The sequence below is a fragment of the Panthera pardus genome, unplaced genomic scaffold, assembly GCF_024362965.1.
Source record: "Panthera pardus isolate Hobbes unplaced genomic scaffold, ASM2436296v1 HiC_scaffold_12, whole genome shotgun sequence".
In the NCBI taxonomy this organism is placed as follows: Eukaryota; Metazoa; Chordata; class Mammalia; order Carnivora; family Felidae; genus Panthera; species Panthera pardus.
Genome location: NW_026526677.1, coordinates 92,706,581 through 92,728,465, shown reverse-complemented (window position 1 = coordinate 92,728,465; position 21,885 = coordinate 92,706,581). Strand labels below are relative to the sequence as shown.

The 21,885-nt window shown below is 45.0% G+C and overlaps 1 protein-coding gene across 2 annotated transcripts in view; it reads right to left on the bottom strand.

Moving 5' to 3' along the window:
- The window catches only part of FEZ1 (fasciculation and elongation protein zeta 1), a 43,924-nt gene extending 30,992 nt beyond the window's left edge, over positions 1-12,932 (bottom strand). The window contains exons 1-3 of one of the 2 annotated variants that reach the window (XM_019433483.2): positions 12,743-12,932; positions 7,296-7,651; positions 338-437 (exon numbers count right to left, since the gene is read on the bottom strand). In XM_019433483.2, coding sequence (XP_019289028.1) covers positions 338-437; positions 7,296-7,606 — 411 coding nt within the window. In that variant the 5' untranslated portion in view covers positions 7,607-7,651; positions 12,743-12,932. Of the gene's footprint in view, positions 1-337; positions 438-7,295; positions 7,652-12,024; positions 12,159-12,742 lie in introns of those variants that run through there. The other variant, XM_019433484.2, reaches the window with a different exon arrangement.
- Positions 12,933-21,885: the final 8,953 nt, after the last annotated feature.

Sequence of the window (21,885 nt, the reverse complement as noted above, 5' to 3'; positions counted from 1 at the left end):
TTTTTAAACCATTATTATTTGAACATGAGAAGCCTGTGATAGTCACTCTCCTCCTCTTCAGACCACCTTGTTTTGCATGTTGCAGTACACAGATCAACAACAGAGTAATTTGCATTTATACTTTTTACAGACGGCCATTCGAATCACCTCACAGACACTGGATGTCCCCTCATCTAATTCTTCACCTCCTCCGTAACTCCTGTCTTACCAGCAATGTTTTGGAGCTATGGGTGAGCTTCATTACCTAATGGGTAAGACTGTTGAATTAATGAATGTTTTTCTAACTGGAATCCACATCTTCTCAAGCCTTATCAAGTAAGGGGCCCCAGAGAGGTACCTCGGTGTCAGAGCTGTTGCCATTCAGAGCCTCCACGTTTGGGTCCCTCCAGTCTTCTGAGAGTGAAGGGATGTAATTGTCTGTCAGAGCATCCCAAACCCTGTAAACAAAGAGAAGCTCTCATTAGCACACATCTGTGGCCTGGCCCCGCCTGGAGGAAGGAAGAGCTGGGCCAGGGGAGGAGAGAGGCTTCTGTGTGTGCCAGGCTGAGATCATCTGCCTTCCAGCATGCAAGAGCAAAGCAGCTTAAAAACTGAATTAGAGGCACTACCAGGAGAGAAAGAGCCAAGAGAATGGGCCCTGGTCAGGGACTGAAGCTTAAAAGGTGTTTGCTTAAGAGAAGAGGAATTTCTCACCATTGAGACACAAATGCTAGAGTCTACAATCAAACCACCTCAGGCAATAAATAGATTGCCCCTGAAAATAAATCTGCCCCTCAACCAAATGGTTCATGACTCATGAACCTAAGAAATGCCCATGTTTCCTTTCCTTTTCTGTGGGCAAAGAAGAGTGAGAGAGAAAGAGGGAGAAAGAGGAAGATAGTGATGTAAGTTGGTAGGTAGGTAATCGACAGATGGATATCTGGGCAGATTTTCTGGCTGAATCTCTTTGAGATCACGGCCACCATAGAGTTTAGATGCATTTCAATTTCAGAGGCCTGCAATCTAAATGGTCAAGAATTAACTCCCTGACATCTAATGTAACTAAAGGGATAATGCCAATGCTGTTAACGCTTACTAATTACCCAAAATGTTCTAGCGAGCCCGTGGTGGCATACTCCCCCAGCTCCAGCAAAGTAGAGTGTAAGTGTTCCCTGTCTCCATCATGGACACTGCAAGGCAAATGTATGAAAGGAACCGATCAATACACCTCTAACAATTGGGTTGTAGTGAGGGAAGATGGGGGGTCCCTTTATTACATGGCTTTAAAAAGTTCTGATATGTACATTATAAGAAAAACTTTTCTATAATTTGTGTCATTTAATTCTCTTATTTCAGCAATATTTCTTTGGGGGGGAGAAAAGGAGGGGTTGGGGGAAAATCCTAAAGTCACAAACTCTCACACACAGGAAAATAAACAAAGGAGTCAACATCCAGAGATTAATGTAAATCAGTAAACCAAGCTCCTAAAATAATGTCATCCGTGGAAGCCAGTGGCACTTGAGTTAATATTAGCTAAGGATAAATGAGGGCTCTATGCAATATCCTTCAGGTGCCTATGCATGTCAAACAAGGTATAAGAAGGTAAATTGTATTTAGACAGACTCACATGAAGAAGCAGCCATTTAAAAGTAAGCAAATATGTATATATGTGGATCAAATTCAAAACATGACAGAATACGGTGTGAGACGCTGAAAAGGTAAGTGCAAGGGGGACAAGAACACAGACAGCTGACATTAGGAGAGGCGAGTTCTCTTAGCATATGTCAAATCGGGAATAATATATGATGCATGGGCATAGAGCAAGGAGACTTTCCCAGTGCACAAAGCATACAGTCGGCGATGCAACACATTAAAGGAGCTCAAGAAAGCACAATTTAATAGCAGTGCTTGGGTTATCCGCTGACTCATTATTTTCCTGCAATTACAAGCAAGCACTTTGAGAGGACTCATCAAGTGTTCATTAGACATCCATTCAGCAGGATTTTAGTCTGCTTCTTAAACACGGGTGATAATCCAATCTCCATCAGGCACTATTAGAGCTTCATTAATCCAGCCTAATGCTAAATGCAAGTCTCGGTAGCACCATACAGCCAAGAGGCAAAGATGATTTGCTACGTCCAAGACAAAACTCCAAGCACCACACCCAGTGGGGGAAGGCCAGACTCCTCCTTGCATTACATTCTCTGCCGCAAAAATCAACAACAAGCATGCAAGCACTGACCTTCGGATTTGTCCCTGCAGCAAGTGCCTGGAAAAATAAAATTCAGCAAAGCCCAAAATAGGCGGGAGCCTTTTGTGTCTCTCCTAGGCTGGCTGGAAGCTGGGACTTTTAATGAACTGCACGCTTTCCAATGACCTTGAAACTGTTTCTGTCCTTCAAATGACAACTGGGGGGCTCTCTCAAATTATTTAGGGAGTGGCGGTTTTTCTCATGTGGGCCTTGACTGACATACTCTGGATTTCACCTTCTAACTCTAGATTTTTATGACAATTCCCTACACCATTTTCTCCTCGGGATTTCGAGCCATCCTCATTCTTTCCTGTTTTGTCCAGATTTTCTTCTTTTCTGAAGTACTCTTTATCCAATACTAACCCTAGCAGTCACTACTTAATGGCCACTTACTATAAGTCAGGTACTCTCTTCTAAACCTTTGTGTGAATTAATTCATTCAATCCTCACAACTCTGTAAGGCAGATCCTAAGGCGAAAAAAAAAAAACAAAAAACTAAAACAGACAAGTCAGTTAACCTGTCTAAGGTCACACAGCCAATAATGACAGAGGTGGGATTTGTAACCAGGCCATACGGCTACAGAGCCCTATATTCCTAACCACAAAACTATCCCAAGTCTTTATCATTTTGTGACTGGCTCGGGCACGGGCATCAGAGTAATATACCAAGTTCCCAATCACAAGCTAGAACAGCAATTCAGAAACCAGCTCTGCGTGAAAGATCTCTAACTACATTATTCTTGGACATAGCGCTTTCATCAGGCTACAAAAGGAGGAATGGCAGGGGCAGCGGGGTGCATGACTGCTTCCTGTATCTCTCCAGCCCCAGTGAAGGTTAAATGGAAGGCGAAGGCAGAACACTGGCGGCAGGCTGGCAGCCAGAGCAGACCGGGTGGTGGGAGGGAAAAACACAAAGCTTTCTGTGAGGAAGAGAATGGGAAGGGCTTTTCTTCCTCGACACCACCCCCACCCCCCGCAGAGAGGCTATCTGTTCTATCCTGAGCAGGGGCCTTGGGCATGAACATATTCCCTTTTATAGTCACCCTGAGGTGGACTGTGAAATCCTACTTTCCCCGAGAAGTGTCCTGCCACTCGCTCTTATCTTGGGGGAAGGAGACTCTGAATGTTATCTCCTATATCTGTTATCAAAGAGCCAAGATTAAACAGGTCGCCTCAATTCCTGGCTTTTGCTGCCATGGCACCCGCGATTCAATTTGCTCTCTCAGCCCCTATAGTGACAGAAAAGGCTTTTCCTATGGCTGTTTTATAGCCTGGGCTCAGGTGCCTATGGAACTGACTAAGCTATCTTTCACCACACAGGGCTGGGGATTTGTAAAGGGAAGCTGGCACCAGATGAACACACCCAACAGAATGGGTTGTGACAAGACGCACATACACAAAGATCTGGGTCTACTGGCAATCATGTAGTCATCAAGGCTACATGAATCCTGCCCCCCTCCACACCCCTCTGTTCTTGACAACATGGTAGGCAGCTAGCCTAAAGGGCTTATTAGAATTCCAATTTGATAACATTTCCCTTAATCCCCTCCAGGTTGGCTACTGCCCTTATCCAGTGTCTCGTGTCCAATCAAGCCAACAGCCACATTTCGATGTGTGTTCACGTGAGTACACTTTCGCTGCTAAGACTTAGGAATTATTATTAGCACATAATGACTTAGAACAACTTTTTAGATTCTTTCAAGCACTGAAATAGAATCAATACTACCTCTGCCTTCTATAGGGGGAAACTGAGCCTCTGAGAGGATAATTAACTTTCCTCAAATCACGGCTATCCATCCACTTACCATATCCTGGTTGTGTGGCATTTACTTGACTTCACCTTCAAGTATGGCTGACTACGCACCATGTATTTATTGTGTAGACTTACTTTTAGCACCTTTCACCCAATAATTCTATCTGCAGAACAGGAAATGGTGATTGTTCTCACAAGTTTGGCCCCTCTTTATCTTACAGGTGCCTGTAAGAGGGCGGATTGTAATCCCAGTGAGGCAGGTGGTGGGGTGAGGATTGTCCATTCCCCTTCTGTAACGGTCCCCTAGAAAGGCTCTGGCCTCCAAGTTCAATCTCTTATGAGACAGGAAAGGATGATCACACATATGCGAAGAGCAGATTCTGGAAGAGTATCCAAATTTAAAACCAGGAAAAATCTATTCAAATTTGACTCTCTTGTAATGCCTAACACTTCCATGCCCTGATAAATCAGAGAGAAGTTGACGTCTCAGCCAATTCCCTATTAGCAAAATAGTTCCAAAGGAGGACTAGAGAAATCCAAACTCTAAAAGGAATGACTACATTTGCTTTATGATTTGTGCTCTCTTGAAGGAGGTTAGTTTGACCAAGAAGTTCACTGCTTTTGTTTTATGTTTTTATTATGTCCTGCTAACCCACCCAACACACTTTCAATTCATTTGTGGAGGAAATATCCATCCAATTAGCAAAACTAAGGAAGTTTATTACAAGCTATGCTCAGGAGAATCACAACCAGATTAGATATTAAATTATCTTTTCCCTTACTTCATCATAATTTTACAGTTGAAGTATATGGATAGGTATCTATAAACAACGTGTATAATTTAACTCCGATTTTTAAGTTGGAAAGGTTTAAATACATTGACCACCTTGAAAACACAGTGTTAATTTTTCTCTTCCCAGATTCCTCCCTCTACACTAGCCCCAAATTGTATTTTATCTCCAAGGAACTATTCAACCTTTGGTCTTTTAGCTGAGGCAGTCAATGAGGCAGGCAACTCAGAAAAATCAGGGTGAGGAGACCAGTAATCCCATGTGATGGTAATTAACATTGAGTGGCCTCTGCTAATGTGCTAGAAGAGAGTAAGAACTTGCTCACCGGGCCTTCATCCTTAATGAGGCAGAGGGGGGCTTAGATAGGGGAGGAATGATTTGTTGGAAGCAAAAGGAATGGGACGCATCTTAAAATGTCATTTTCAGAGCACAGCCTGGGTGAGGTAAGAAATTAGGTTCTTTCCAAGTCCTTAGCCCCGCTTCATCAAGATTGAGCTCTGGAGGTTTCAAAGATGAGGACCCACGCAGTCAACTAAAGTTAAGTGACTAGCCCAAGGTCACACAGTGAGTTAGCGAGAGTATGAAAATTATAATTCATAGTCTTTTGTATTTCTAGTTCATTGCCTGGTGCAATGAACTATAGTGAAAAAATACGCTGTATAATAAAGCCCCAGAGCCATTCTTTTTAGACTTACAGGAGGTGAACAAATTAATAACGGGCTCAGAATTTAAGAAAAATCAGTTTGAAACTTAAAATTGAATTAAAACACATAGCCCACAGTTACAGTACTGGTCACCAGGGTAAAATGTTCTCTGTGATCATGACTTCAGGCTAACATTAATTAAAAAGAAAAGAAGGAAATGGTGTGGACCTGGAAATCCGTTACCTGTGCCTACAAAACTAGCTATTATTGTTCACCCAATTCATTCGACATTCAGTATTCCATTCAAAAACTATTATTTGAATACTTATGACACACCAAGCCCTGTATTAGACATGGGGATATAATAGTAAGACAGACACAGAGTCCCTGTATACTCACAGAGTCATCAAGCGAGCAACTATATCCCAAACAGGTCAGGTTTAGTTGTCTGGGACACACCTTTCACCCCATTTATGGGCAACTCTTGCCACTCAAGTTCATAAAAAGAGAAACCAAAAGCCCAGTTGCTCCCAAGTCCCATTACAACCACTTGACATTTGTTGTGTGATTCCATAAGAACAATTCATGCTTGGGGTGCCTGGGTGGCTCAGTTGGTTAAGGGTCCAGCTCTTGGCTCTTGAGTTCAAGCCCACGTCCTCATTGGGCAAAGCCTGCTTGGGATTCTCTCTCTCACTCTCTCGCTCTCTCGCTCTCAATCTCTCAAAATAAATCAATAAACTTTAAAAATAAAGAACAATAGGGGCGCCTGGGTGGCTCAGTCGGTTAAGCATCCAACTTCGGCTCAGGTCATGATCTCACTGCTTGTGAGTTCGAGCCCCGTGTCGGGCTCTGTGCTGCCAGCTCAGAACCTGAAGCCTGCTTCAGATACTGTGTCTCCCCCTCTCTCTGCCCCTCCCATGTTCATTTTCTGTCTCTCTCTGTCTCTTAATAATAAATAAATGTTTAAAATAAAATAAAATAAAATAAAATAAAATAAAATGCAAACACAAGGGGCAGCTCTTCCTGCCCACAGGTCCTGTCCCTGTGCTTTAATTAAAAAAACAAAAAACAAAAACCAACTCACCTTTTTAAAAAAGAAAGAACAATTGATGCATATTTTATCTCTACAGGGAATTCAGGCCTATTTTTACTAAGTGCCCAAAACACCCTTCTTTAATTTATGTTACAAATTATCCTCTTCTTTTTCTAGTCCCTCCTCAAACAGCAGTTTTCTCAAATCCCTTTTCTTGACTACTGTTAAGACCCTAAAAGGGGACTAGTAAGTGACACAGGGAATCTGTATACTCAAAAGCCATGTCACCTAATTATCACCTTTATTTTGGCCCAAGGTAATCCCCTGGGCTGTCAGTTCAATTTGTATACTTTCTTATTTGGATGTATCTTAACATTTGTAGATGATTTTCCAGTCCTGAGGGGGGATTTGTTAACAGTTTGGAGATTTTCATAATTCTGGTGTTTCTTGAAGCAAATTGTTCCAGTGACAGATTCCTCCGTCACGGTTAATTAACTTCTTTTCTGATCCTTATTTCTAATATCTGGGTGGATTACTACTGATACAAAGAAACAGAAGATAGATGGACCCTAAAATGGATCATGCTCCTAAAATTCTATTTTGTACCTAAGAAAATCTATTTTCTAAAAAGTCTTCATTCCTCTAAGATTTCAATTTTAGAAAACTCTCCAGGTCCCTGTAAAGGGACATCATAGAATAATGTCAGCAATTACCAGGGCCCTGCCCCACTGACATGAAAGCATAAGTGATATGCCATGAACCCACAGACACGAGTTCTATGTCAAAGAGCCCCAGACTACAGGGCTCATGTCTGAAGCAACAGAGGGCAATTAAGACTTCTTACTCCTCATCCTGCAGGGTCTCTTCCTCCTCCTGGATCTGGAATTGGTTCTTCACAGGAGCCAGGGTCTCCGTCTTGGCGTTGTAGTTCCGGAAGCAGACATTGAGCTTCTCATCAAATTCGTTCACGAGGTCCTCCATGGACTTGAAGCTGATTATTTCCGAAGAAAAATTCTCAAGCTCAGAGAGGGAGGGATCCTCTAGATGGTGGGGAGATGAGCCATAGAAACACTGTGGTTTCTCCTCCGGGTCCTCCGAGCAGCAGGGTCGAAGGTCCTCAAACTCTTCATCCAAACTCACCAGTGGAGCCTCCATTCTCTCACAGCAATAGGACAACTGTGACTTTCAGGATTCGTTGATCTAGAAGAAACAAACAAGGTAATGTGAGCTTGGACCGGGCTTTTGTGCCGCCTCTGCTGAGGAACCATAACCACATAACCCGTTAGTCTGTATCCCTCTGAAAAAGGAAGACTCCACTTTCCAGGCATCCGTCACTTCTGTACTTCCTCGCTATCATACACTTGACCTTAGCAAGTTACTTAATTCTCTGTGCTTCTCTTTATTCTTCTCGAGACAGAAATAATAATCCTCAAGGGATTGTCTTAAGGGTTAAAGGAGTAAAAATACAGGTAAGTGATTAGAACAGTGGCTGGCAGATAATAAACATCATTGTTGTCCCATATGTTCTCTGTTTATAATAATAATAATAATAATAATTGTTATTATTATTATTATTGCCATAAGTCCACATCCTTAACCATGTGCTCTGAAAACCGGAAGTCTTTCATAACTTATTTGGTGGCAAAAACCGACTTGACCTAAACTCACTTGGCAACTAAACCTAATCTACATGAATATAAAATTGCTTATGGTTTCAATTTATCCCATTGTGTGTGTTTTGCTGCAGAAATAATAATTTTTTAAATTATACTGATTGCTGCCCCAATCTCCAGGAAATGATATGCAGAATTCACACTCTATTACTGCTTTCTAAAATGGCTGGCCCCAAGGGTTTGGGATAGGGATGCACGGACCTAGATATGACTACCCTCAAAAACAAGCACCTGAGCTTTTCCAAGATACAGAGCTTATGTCTGGGGCTAAAGGAACGGATTAAATGACTGGTTATCCTGAAAGAGATAGACCCAACTGCCCATGTGCTCCAAGGTCAGCCTCCATGACCATCTTGGACACCACATCCTGGAAAGCTGCACACTCAGGCCTACTTTCATTTCCTGAGCTCCAGGCCCTCTTCAGACACTGCCTTCCACTGTGATTTATCCAACTGTGTGTGTATCCAAGCCCTTCCCCAATTTTAATTTAAATTCCTCGAGGGCACAGACGTCCTCTGGACATCCTGCATCGTTCCATCCTGTACACACTGCTCTGCGGCTAGGCAATCAATCAATGTGTGTTCATTGAAAAATGATCATCTGTCCCCCACATACATTTTTCATTTTCAATTTTAGGCAGCACAGCATTACTGTCCGTCATGCCCTTCTCTACATATGCCACTTTCTTCCCTGTAATGCGGAAAGGCAACCAAACTTTTCTCTCCTGTCTGTGTAATTTCTGATCCAGTTAGATGCTTAAATTGGAACCACTACCGAGGAGAACTGAACAGACAGCACAAATAATGGGTTTTGCCCTGAAAGTGCCATTCTCCATCTCTGTCTATAAAACTTAAACTCTAAGTAAGTGAGGCAAAGGCCATGCCAGGTGGGGACTCAGACAGCTCTTACCAGGATTGTACTGGGAGGAAGCCAATTACCGTTGCATCACATCAAAATATATTCCGAGTATTTACAGTGTGCAAAGGCAACATGTTGGGACCTTATGACATCTTGGAAATAACATATGCTCAAGAGCCAACAGACCTACCTGCCAATGTGTGGCTGAGTGACAAGCATCACGGGTTCCAATTTTCTCATTTGTTACAGTGAAGGTGTTGGTATAGAGCTAATAGCTCTGGAAGTTAATTTTAATAACTTATTAGTGTAATTGATAATCTTAATTGTAATAATATATTTTAATAATGTATTCTATTAAATCCAATATGTCCAAAAGATTGCATTCCAATATGTAATCTATATTTTAAAATATTAATGAAACATTTTACATTCTCTTTTCATACTACTTCTTTGAACTCCAGTGTGTATTCACAGTACATTTCCACTTGGACTAGCCACATGTCGCTTGGGGCTACCAGAGTGGACAGCACAGCTATAAAGCAATACACAACTAATTGCCACTCAGGCGTTCTTCACCTAGGGTCTACAGACCCCTAAAGGGCTCTTTGAATATAACTATATTTTATGCACTTAAAAACATATTTGGAGGAGAATCTCATAGATTTCTCTACATTGTCAAAAGGGGCCAATAGCACAAAAAAGATTAAGCATCCCTGAGTGCCAAAGGGAGTTGAGAAAAGATCACAGAGTGCAGTAGGGAGCAAGGAAGGTTTTACAGATGGGGAATTTGGGTTGACCAGAGCAGGACTCTGTGATGGTTAAGAGCCTGGATTCCAGGTTCCCATCCTGGTCCTATCACTTCCTAGCGATGAGACTTTGGGCAAATTATCAGCCTCTTTGTGTCATGGTTTCCTCATCCATAAAATGAGGTATTTGAGGTATTAAAACAGTATTTAAGCTGAAGGCTATTTTGCAGAGTAATGAAAATAATCATTGGCAGTGCTAAACACAATGTATTGCATATGTGGTGTTTGATAAATGTCAATGATTTTAGGAAAATGAGGATAACTTAGTTTCACAGCAAATGTAGGGGGAGGGTGTTTCAAGTAAAACAAAACAAAACAAAACAAAATCCCCCTGCCATGATAGTCTATGTGCAATGCTTTACATGCTGATCAAATGGGAGAACTACTGCTGAATAAAATTTATCACCTTTTTTTTACTAAGGCACCCCTGCTATTTTCAATTTATTTGGTGAAAGCTTCTTGGATCACTGGCCCCATTTCAGAAAGACATGATGTTAGAGATATTTACACTTCCTTTAGACTTGTACTCTTCTCTAGGAGAGAAGGGGGAGCCAGAATGAATGGGTGATACCAATGGGGTACTAATTCGAAATGGCACAAACTATATTATTAACCAGCAACAAATCCAAGGGCAATCCAATCAGCATCTAAGACAAAGATTGAGTTTTGGGTGTTGTCAACAGGAAGGTTATGCTCAAAGCACCTACGCTCAGCCCAGGCAGCCTCTAGAAAATGGATTCACCCAGATGATGATAAAAGAACGGGATATCACAGCTCTAGAGTTCAGAAACGTGGCCATTTGAACAATCCATAATATAGCCAGCTTTCTTTTCATCAACTCACTTCCCAAGAGCCAAGAAGCTCTGCATGAATGACCACCTGGAGATGAAACCAAAACTGAAAGCCTGCACTGGGAATTGGATATCACTCAACACCCAGACTGAGCCGGGTATTTGTACAAAGACTCCAGACTATGGCAGAGGCCGTGAGAGCCTGGCTCAAGGAGGGGTCTCTGGGTTGGGGCTGGCAGCCTTTCTTGAACCTGTGCCCTTTGTCTCCTTCCTTTAGCTCACTTTCTTTTGCTCTTCTCTCTTGGTGGGGTGCCTTTGCACCCCCCACTGAAATGTCCTACCCTTGCATCCTGGCTCGCCCGCCCATGTCTTCATTCACAGCCCATCCTAGAGGCCTCCCCCCTTAAAAGCGAGGGGTGATACAATTGATTGCTTATCCTCTTCCTCTATACTTCCAAAATCAATTTTTTAAAAACACATGAAGAGTGGCAGAAAAAGGGAACCACCGAAAGGTCACCTTGTCTTTTTCTCTTATCCTAGAACAGAGTGCAAGACTATAGTTTGATTATGTCCTATAATCTATTGCATTTATTTTGGCTCCCAATAGATGGTGTAATTTGGAAGAGAAAAAAAAGGCTCTGAGCTTAACAGAGACCCTGTAGGAAACACATAAGCCTCTCCTTTGCAGCATAACGATGCACTAGCTGCAGCTTGGGGCTGCAGTACAAATTTTCACTCCCTGCTTTGCTGAGCTGAGCAGAGTGGAGGGGGAGCAGTAGAGAATTCACCATGCCTCCCCCTACTGGGCCTCTGCACCTGCACCGAGGCCCCATTCCATCTCCCCCTTCTTCCTATTACCTGCCCCATAGAGCAGTTGATTTCTATCTCCTCACCACACCTCATCCCTAAAATCTGCCCTCTACTGATCCACGGCAGTTTCCCACTGCTACTCAGCAAAAGCAGTCAGTATACAGGATTGTGCCAGCTTCCCATTGCCACAGAAAGAGAGTATTTTGTTGCACAGAAGTCAGCAACCCCTTTGCGGTTCCGCTTCCCCACCCCCCACCCCGTCCCCCTCCTCCTGCTGCTCCACTCACCCTCATCTCACATCCCCCTCCTCTCCACCCCCCGGGTCTGTTGGGGTAAAGAAAGGCTTCTCCAAGCAGCACAATGGCTGGCGCTACGGGGAAAACTGGGCTCATCCCGCGCAGGCCGCACACATACTTCCCGGCCCTTTGGCCAAACAAGAGCGGGACACGGGAGTGGCAGGGAGATCCGGGGGTGTCGAGCAGTGAAAAGGGAAGGGATAGGCAGAAAGAAGGGAGGGCTGGGATCACACGCCCGCCCCAGGGCTCTGTCAAGCCTTGCACCCCTGAACCCCAAGGGGTCCTGGGCCCACCGGAGGGCAGCGCCCCCACCACCACCACCCTCGTCCTTTCTCCGACCTGTTCCGTAGTAAAACAATTGCTCCCGCAGCGTCTGCGGCAGCTGCCAGCGGTTCTGACACTGCAGGAATGCATGGTCCTGGGGAAAGGCTCGGCAACCCAGGGAGGGGCACGGGCGGGTGCGGGGTCAGGCTCATAGGGGCACAGAGGATTCTGGGGCGTTTAAGGGTGTCCGGGCAAGATAACGGTCTCGGGAGGAGGTACAGATCCACTGGCCCACACCACCGGGCAGCGTTCCCCGGTTCCCCCAGCCCCCTAGTCCGCGCCGCCTCCCGTGTCTCTCTCTCTGTCTCTCTCTCTCTCTCCGTCTCTCTCTCTCTCTCTGTCTCTCTCTCTCTCTCTCTCTCTCTCTCTCTCTCTCTCTCACACACACACACACACACACACACACACACACACACACACACAACACTTGCACACACACGCCAGGCCTGGCTGGGGGGCCAAGGCTCTGATCTGATGATGCTTGAAGTGCCCATCATCCCACAGCTCCCGGCCCGGGCGCTGCACTCCCATGAAGGGCTGGGCAGGAGGGCGACGGCCTCGGGGCTCCTTCGTTCCGATTCCAGGATGGGACGGGCTGGGGGCGCGGGGCTGCGGCGCCCCCCGACCCGCCGACGGAGAAACCCGAGTCGCGGGGCCTCCTTCACCACCCCCGTCCAACCCCCACCCACGGCAGTGGGTCGGTATGGGCTAAGGTCGCCCCCCGCGACGGCACCTGTGCGGGTCCTGGCGGAGGGAGGCGGTTCGCGGGGCTCAGCGGGACACCCCCATCCACGGGCCGCGGGGAGCGGCCGGAGCACAGCGCGGCGGCGGCGGCGGCGGCGGCGGCGGCAGCGGCAGCGGCAGCGGCGAGCCAGCGAGCGCTCCCCCCGCAGCTCGGCCGGCGCCCGGCTCCGCTCCCCTCCTCCACCCCGCCCCCTCCGCCCCCTCCCCGCGCTCGTGCCCGGGCCCTCGGGGGCGCGCCCGCGCTCGGGCACCCGCCCGCTGGCACGCGCCCGGCCCGACGTCATCTACTCGTTAGCATTCAGAGCCTTCCTTGCAGCATGTGGCCTGCCTTTATTAATATTTATGAATTACTATTTCTCCCCTCTCTAACATTGGACTTTCTGCTTCTCTCATGAATATTCAGAGGCTCCAAGACGTGTGCGTGCAGGAACTCCCAATACGGATACTCGAGGGTGCCTGACACTGTAGATTCTCCATAAAAACATAAGGCAGGTGGCTGAGCGGATGGGCAGGCAAACACACTAAAGATTCCCCTGGACTTTTTGGGCTCCTCATTCCACTATACTGGGACCCAGGTGGGCAAGCTGAGGGATGCCTGACAACCCAAACCCGGTTCAGACCTCAAGCCAAAAGTGATGAATGCCTTTACCACCCAAGGATGCAGGATGAGAGCTGGATCCAGGCTGACAAAGCTGAGTGAGGTTTCTGGCACAGAAGGACTTGAGGTAATAGAGGACAATTCACCAGGGGATCTAAGGAAGGACCCTGGGGTCTTATGAAAGTGTATTCATTCATTTATCTTGTCTGCTATGCATAAGTCTGTGCTTATAGATGCTGTCAATACAAAGTCTAATGATTCATGACAGCAGATAACTAAAAGCACAAGAACTTCAAATATCAATGGAAGGCACCAGAAGAGCATGTCTGCTTGGAGAACCTAAGTACTTCCATCAAGTTAGAGATAAGTCAGACAAGCTGGCGGAAGTGTGATGGCGGAGCATCTCTGGGTGATGCAGAGGGCTTCAGCTGAAAGCGGCAGGGAGCCCCTTTTGGCTCATTTATGCATTCATTCCACAGACATTTCAATCATGACACGGAGGTGGAGCAAAGGAATGAGGTTCCTGTGAGTGAGAGGAAGACTTGGTCACTTTGCCCTTCAGGTGGCATTAACCAGAGATTTTCTTCCTGATAGAAGGGAAGAAAAGGAGGTGGTTGAAAGTTCCCTGAGTCGACTTTCTTGGGAAGATACCCAGTTCTGTGACTTGGGCAAGTTAACCTCCTTGTGCCTCATTTCCTGTTCTGTAAAATGAGGATAAATTATAGCACCCACCTCGGGGGCCTGTTGTAGAATTAAAGGAGTTGATATATGTAAAGTACTTTCAGACACAGTAGAAGGCACTATGTAAGTCTTGGCTATTATCTTCTCTAGGAGAAGCTTCGGGACACTGTACTAGAGGCCACCTTCTGTCCTGATCTTCAAAGCATGGGACTCACGGGTTTGAGAGAGGTTTTTGAGGAAACACAGCAAAGTGCTAAAGAGCATGGGCTCTCCAGAAAATTCAGTCCAAACCCCAGTGTTCCATTTATTAGCTGGTGACCTTGCACAAGTTACTTAGCCTCTCTGAACCTGTTTTCGCATCTGTAAAATGGGGATTCCAATAAATACTAAGGGTTGTTGTGCAGATTAAATAAAATAATGCATGCAGAATGTTTAGCATAGTGCCTGGCATATAATAAGTATTCAATAAGTGAATTCTGTTGTTTTTTTTTTTTATTTTTGTGAGGATTTGAAGGAACTAGAAGTTGACGACTGGTATTTTAGGCATCTGGGATGAGAATGTCTTGAACATGAGTGAAGTAATTCTTCCAGTAAATATTTCTTTCATTTAATTGTGGTAAAATATATACATAACTTAAACTTTACTGATTTAACCATTTTAAAAAAACACTTTTTTTAACGTTTTGTTTATTTTTGAGACAGAGCGTGAGCAGGGGAGGGGCAAAGAGAGGGAGATACAGAATTAGAAGCAGGCTGCAGGCTCTGAACTGTCAGCACAGAGCCCGACGCGGGATTTGAACCACAAACTGTGAGATCACGACCTGAGCCAAAGTTGGATGTCTAACCGACTGAGCCATCCAAGCGCTGTGTGATTTAGCCATTTTAATTTTTTTAAGTTTATTTATTTTGAGAGAGAGAGTGCAAGAAGGGGAGGAGCAGAGAGGGAGAGGGAGAGAGAATGCCAAGGAGGCTCCACACTGTCCGCACAGAGCCCAACATGGGGCTCCATCTCACAAACCCGTGAGATCATGACCTGAGCTAAAATGCAGAGTTCCACACTCAACCAGCTGAGCCACCCAGACACCCCTTTAACCACTGTTAAATGCACAATCCAGTGGCATTAAGTACCTTCACATTATTATTGCAATCATCACTGCTATCTACCTGCACAACTTTTCCATCCCAAACTGAAACTCTATATTAATTAAACAATAAATCTCCATTCCTTCTTCCCTACACATCCTGTAACCACCACTCTACTTTCTGTCTCTATGAATTTAACTATTCTAAGTGTCTCATATAGGTCGAATCATACAGTATTTGTCCTTTTGTGTCTGGGCGATTTCACTTCATGTATGCTTAAGATGGGATGATATTCCATTGTGTGGTTATACCACATTCTGCTTACCCATTTGTCTGTTGGTGGACACTTGAGTTGTTTCCAACTTTTGGCTATATGAATAATGCCGCTATGAACATAGGTATGCACGTTCCAGGCAATACATATTTTTTAATTGCATTCCATGACCTGTACGAGAAGTTGGGTAGGTAAAAATGAAGGCGTGCCTTCAAGAGGTTCAGAGTTTCGTACGGTGATTTCCAAACTTTTCTACTTGGAACCTGTAGTGGGTTGAATAGTGTGTCCTCCCCCCGCCAAATTTATACCCACCCAGAACCTCAGAATGTGACTTTTTTTGGAAACAGGGTCTTTGCAGATGAAATTAGTTAGGATGAGGTCATAGTGGATTAGGGTGGCCCTGAATCCCATGACTGATGATGTCTTAAGAAGGGGAGAGGACCCATAGAGACACAGGGGAGGACTATGAGAGGGACCGTGTGATGATGGAGGCAGAGCTTAGAGCAATGCAGTATAGGCCAGAGGGCACAAAGGACTGCCAGGAACCACCGAAGCTAGAAAGCGGCAAGGAAGTGTTCTTCCCCAGAGCCTTGAGAGGGAGCACGGCCCTGCTGACAGCTTGATTTTGGACTTCCAGCCTCCAGGACTAAGACACTATAAATTGCTCTTGTTCTAAGCCACCCAGTTAGTGGCAATTTGTCATGGCAATCCTAGGAAACGAATACAGGTTTTAGTAGTAGGAAGTGGGGGGTGCTGCCGTAACAAATACTCTAAAACGTGGAAGTGGCTTTGGAATTCGGTAATGGATAGAGGCTGGGAGAATTCTGAGGCTCATGACAGAAAAAGCCTGGACTGCCCTGAAGAGACTGTTGGTCAAAATATGGGTCAACTTAAAAAAAAGGGGGGGGGGCGCGCCTGGGTGGCTTGGTCGGTTGAGCGTCTGACTTTGGCTTAGGTCATGATCTCGCGGTTTGTGAGTTCAAGCCCCACGTTGGGCTCTGTGCTGACAGCTCAGAGCCTGGAACCTGCTTCCAATTCTGTGTCTCCCTCTTTCTCTGCCCCTCTCCCACTCATTCTCTGTCTCTTTCTCTCAAAAATAAATAAACTTTTAAAAACTTAAAAAAAAAAAAAGGTAATATGGGTCAAAGGTGGGGCCCCTGGGTGGCTCAGTCAGTTAGGTGTCTGACTTCAGCTCAGGTCATGATCTCGAGGTTTGTGGGTCTGAGCCTCACATTAGGCTCTGTGCTGACAGCTCAGAGCCTGGAGTCTGCTTCATATTCTCTGTCTCCCTCTCTCTCTGCCCCTTCCCCACTCATGCTTTGTCTCTCTCTCAAAAATAAATAAACATTTAAAAAAAATTTTTAAATGGGGTGCCTGGGTGGCTCAGTTGGTTAAGCAGCCGACTTCAGCTCAGGTCATGATCTTGCAGTCCATGAGTTCGAGCCCCATATCGGGCTCTGTGCTGACATCTCAGAGCTTGGAGCCTGCTTCAGATTCTGTGTCTCCCTCTCTCTCTGCCCCTCCCCACTCACGCTCTGTCTCTCTGTCTCCAAAAAAAATAAACATTAAAAAAATTTTTAATTAAAAAATATGGGTCAAAGGTGATTCTGGAGAAGGCTCTGGGGGAAAAAATATGGGAAGAGCTGTAGAGAAAGCTATCACCACCGAGAACACATATATTATCACGAACAGAAAGATGCTAGAAATATGGACGTTGAAGTGCTTCTGGCAAGGTCTCAGATGGAAATGAGGAACGTGCTGTTAGAAACTAGACAAATGATGATCTGGTTATAAAGTGGCAGAGAACTTGGCTGAACTGTATTCCGCTGTCAGATGGCAAGGACTGAACTTAGGTATTTAGCTAAGAAGATTTTTAAAGGGTGGAAGAGGTGGCCTGGTGTCCCTTGGTGCTTACAGTAAAGTGCAGTGAGGAAGGATAGACTGGACCCCCTGCACTTCTAAGGTTTCTGAGAAGTGTATCCCAGCGGAGCACTGCCAACAGGAGCCGAAAGCATCAGAGATGGATGAAAGGAAGGGAGACTGTTCGATTTCTGAAATCCACAGCCAGGAAACAGGCTGATAGAGGCACTCGGCTGCAAGCACCTGGTATCCTCCGAGAAACAGGAAGGACGGCCCTGAGCCTGGAGGATGGAGCTCTGAGCCACAGAGGATTATTCTCAGGCCTTGAAACCTTGTAGAATTTGCCCTGCAGGATTTCGAGCTTGCTTTAGACCAGTGGTCTTTTTTCTTCTTCCATTTTCTCCCTTTTAGGCTAGAAATGTATAGACTATGTCTGTCCTACCCACAGGAGGGGAAGGAGCAGAGAGAGGGAGACCGAGGATCCTAGTGGGCCATGCACTGGCAGCAGAGAGCCCAATGTGGGGCTCAAACTCTCGAACCGTGGACACTTAACCATTTAACCACTGGGCCACCCAGGCACCCCTACCCTTGTATTGTAGAAGCTGACCAGTTGCACAGGTCCACAAGGGGAGGGGAATTGTGCCTCAGGGTGTATCATACCCACAGTCTCACCCACACCTGATTTAGATGATAACACTTGGAACTTTTGGAGTTGATGTCATTTTGATGAGATTTAATGTGGGAATGGGTTAAGACCCGGGGATGTTGGGGGGCACGTGGGTGGCTCAGTCAGTTAAGCGTCCGACTCTGGGTTTTCACTGACAGCGTGGAGCCCGCTTGGGATTCTCTCTCCCTCTCCCTCTGTCCCTCCAGCTCTTGTGTGCTCTCTTTCTCTCTCTCTCTCAAAATAAATAAATAGACTTAAATAAAAAAATGACTTGAGGATGTTGGGATGGAATGAATGCATTTCACACAAGAGGGCCAGAGGGCAGACTATAGTGGGTTGGAAAGTGTCCTCCTGGGGCGCCCAGGTGGCTCAGTCAGTTAAAAAACTGACTTCGGCTCAGGTCATGATCTCGCAGTTCGTGGGTTCGAGCCCCATGTTGGGCTCTGTGCTGACAGCTCAGAGCCTAGAGCCTGCTTCGGATTCTGTGTCTCCCTCTCTCTCTGTTCCTCCCCTGCCTCTGTCTGTTCTCTGTCTCTCTGTGTCTCTCAAAAATAAATGTTAAAAAAATATTTAAAAAAAAAAAAAAAAAAAAAAAGAAAGTGTCCTCCCAAAAGTCATGTCCGCCATGTGTTAGGCCACTCGTGTTGCTATAACCACGTACCACAGACCGGGTGGCTTATAAATGACAGGAATTTATTTTTAGTGGTTATGGAGGCTGGAAGTCCAAGGTCATGGTGCCAGCGTGGTAGGGTTCCGGTGAAGGTTCTCTTCCAGGTTGCAAATGGCCAGTTTCTCACAAAGTACAAGGGGATAGGGATCTCCCTTGGACCACTTTTATAAAGGCACTGATTCCATTCATGAGGGCTTCACTTCATTTGTGGGGTTTCCCAAAGACCCCCACCTCCTGATACCATCACGCTGGGCATTAGGTTTCCAATCTATGAATTTTAAGAGGACACAAGCACTCAGACCATCACAACCCCAAACTTTAGAATGTGACCTTACTTGGAAATAGGGTTCTTTTTTTTTTTAGATGTAATTACGACGCGATCACACTGGATTAGGGTGGGCCTGAAATCTAGTGACTTGGTGTCATTGTTAAGGCCGTCTCAAGAAACTAACACAGAACCCTTATATATTCTTCTGAATTATATAAGACAATTCAACATTCAACAGAGGTTAATGCCTCCTCCTGTGTGCAAGCCATGTAAAGCTTTGGCTCAGGACCTGGCATATAGTAAGTGCTCAGTAAGTGCTCTTTATATGTTATTGCTGTTGAACGTTTCAAAACTCCTCTTAGGGCTAACAGGTAGAGCTTTCCCACCCCCTACCCTACATCTCAAATCAGAGTAAGTCCAATTTTCTTTTCTTTTTTTTTTAATTTTTTTAATGTTTATTTATATTTTAGAGGGAGAGAGAAAGCGCGCAAGCAGGGGAGGGGCAGAAAGGGAGGGAGACAGTGTCCAAAGCAGGCTCCAGGCTCTGAGGTGTCAGCACAGAGCCCCACATGGGGCTTGAATTCATGAGCTGTGAGATCATTACTGAGCCAAAGTCAGACTGAGCCACCCAGGTGCCCCCCAATTTTATTTTTAGACATACTAAGAGATTAGAGCTTAAGAAAGTTTCCCAAGAAATGACATTCCCAGTGGACAAAATGGTAAGTGCTTTAAAGAAGATATAAAGTGTTTTTTTAAAACATCTATTGATTTTACTTTTTTCCTTCTTTTTTTTTTTAAGTTTATTTATTTATTCCGTGGGGGAAGGGGAAGAGAGAGCGGGGAGAGAATCTCAAGCAGGCTCTGCACTGTCAGCGCAGAGGCTGACTCAGGGCTCAAACTCATGAACTGCAAGATCATGACCTGAGCCAAAATCAAGAGTCAGACATTAACCGACTGAACTACCCAGATGCCCCAAGATATAAAGGGTTTTAAAAAAAAGCTTTATGGCTGCTATGCAGGGGTTTTTGCCTAAAAGCTCACCTAAGAACAGGTTTCCTCAAGCTCAGCACTGTTGATGTCCTAGGTGACTGCTGTTGGAGGCTGTCCTGTGGGGTGCAGGATGTTTAGCAGCATCCCTGGCCACTAGATGCCAGTAGCATCCCCCCAGTTGTTACAACCAAAACTGTTTCTGGACTTCATCAAATGACCTCTGGAGGGGAAAAATCACAAACTCACCTTAGCTGAGAACCACTACCTTAGACATAGGTCTTTAAGGGGTTAGTGGATGTTCTGCCAGGCTGGGGCTGCGTTTCCTACGGAGAAAACTAGGAGAGCCAAAGCTTGGGTATATGAAAAGGAAAACATGTGCCATTTAAGTAAGAAACACTGGCGCTGGGTCATAGGTTCAAAGTGTGGGTTACTGGAAATACAGGGTACATCATACTCCTGGAATCACACTAATACCATTACTTTAGTTCCTGAACTGAACTTCTTTTAGTCCCTAATTTCCCTGATATAGCTAAAGAATCTTAGAATATATACTGCATTTGAAGGTCATCTAGTCTAACCTCCCACCTGATTCAGAAGCCAATATCCCTCCTAGGTGATGTTAGTTAAACACCTCTAGTGATGAGAAACCTGACCTTGCAAGGCTGTGCTTCCTTAGCACTTTTTTTTTAATGGCTTTCAAGGCTAGAAATGGCTTGTTATTGTTTGAAATTCAGTGTTAGTATGGTTTGTATTGTGCTCTAGTCTTATTTGATTTCCCTTAGAATGATCTTTCTTGAAGAAGCCAGTTTTCCATGGCATTCTGGAAATGAGCTGCTGAATCTTTATTGAAAACCTACGTCAATCACAGCCTAGCAAAATAGAGATGAGCTCATAGCTACGAACATTTTAAGGCTGCTTGGTTTTTCCATCACTGGTGGCTCTCAAACACCAACATTCAATTCCAGCCCATATTCATCTCCGTCCTCAATCTCCAGGGTTGATTAAACTCCCTGATTTGTTTCCTCAGGGGAAGTGGAATATTCCCCAAGATTCAAAATCTATTCATAGCCATCTCGTCAGTAGGTAATTACTCTCTACCACAAAGCACAAGCACCCAGAACAAGATCACATTATTTTCAAAAAGAATAAGCAGTACTATAAAAATTGACAATAAATCAACCCCAAGAATCATGACAAATTCCAGAATAGTCACCTCTGTTACCTGATGAAAAATGACAAAATTCATGAACTAGTTGGCAAATAAGGAATTCAGATCCCTTGAGATCTTGGAAATTCCCTTGAGTGTAAATATGATGAGATTTTTTTTTTCTATACAGAAAATATTTGGCTATTTCAGGAAAGGAGAGCCACAGATTTTAATAGGAAATGGAAAATGAGGCCCCCAGTGTGGGGGAAGCTTTAGATCTACACTGGTCAAAAAAGAAAGGTCATTAATCTTCCCCTCTCTGTAGCTACCAAGTGATTTATCAGCGCGGATCAGCATGTGCCTGGGTGAATAGGGACAGAATAGGCTTATTGTTGTCTCTTACTCTCAATAGGAAATAGAGCCTCAACTGCAGTGTCATGAGGGGAGGCCACTCATGAGGTAGTTCACTTCCATGAGCTCACTTTTAGATTAATTCTTGGTTCTTCATGAGACCACCAGGCCAAGTAGACACATCATTTATATAAACCCCAGAGGACTGACTGCCCCTTCCCTCAATGTCAGCTGCTCTCTATTTTATGCCACCCCAGGATGCCCTGGTTTTCAGAAATGTGATGATTCAGAAATGAACTTGAGGAAACGAAAATGACGATTAACACTGTCATTTCACTGCACTAGTCTGGCCATAGAAAAGTCACTTCACCAGCAACCCTCCAGAACCTCACATGATCTGCAAATGCCCCGGGGCCACAGCTGTCCTCCTTAAGACAGGACTCTGAGTCATAACGGCATTTTCCACCCTGTAGAAATGAGCAAAGAACCTCCAAAGTCTTCACAAAGTCATTGTCGCAAGGATTTCAACAAAGCATTCTCTTC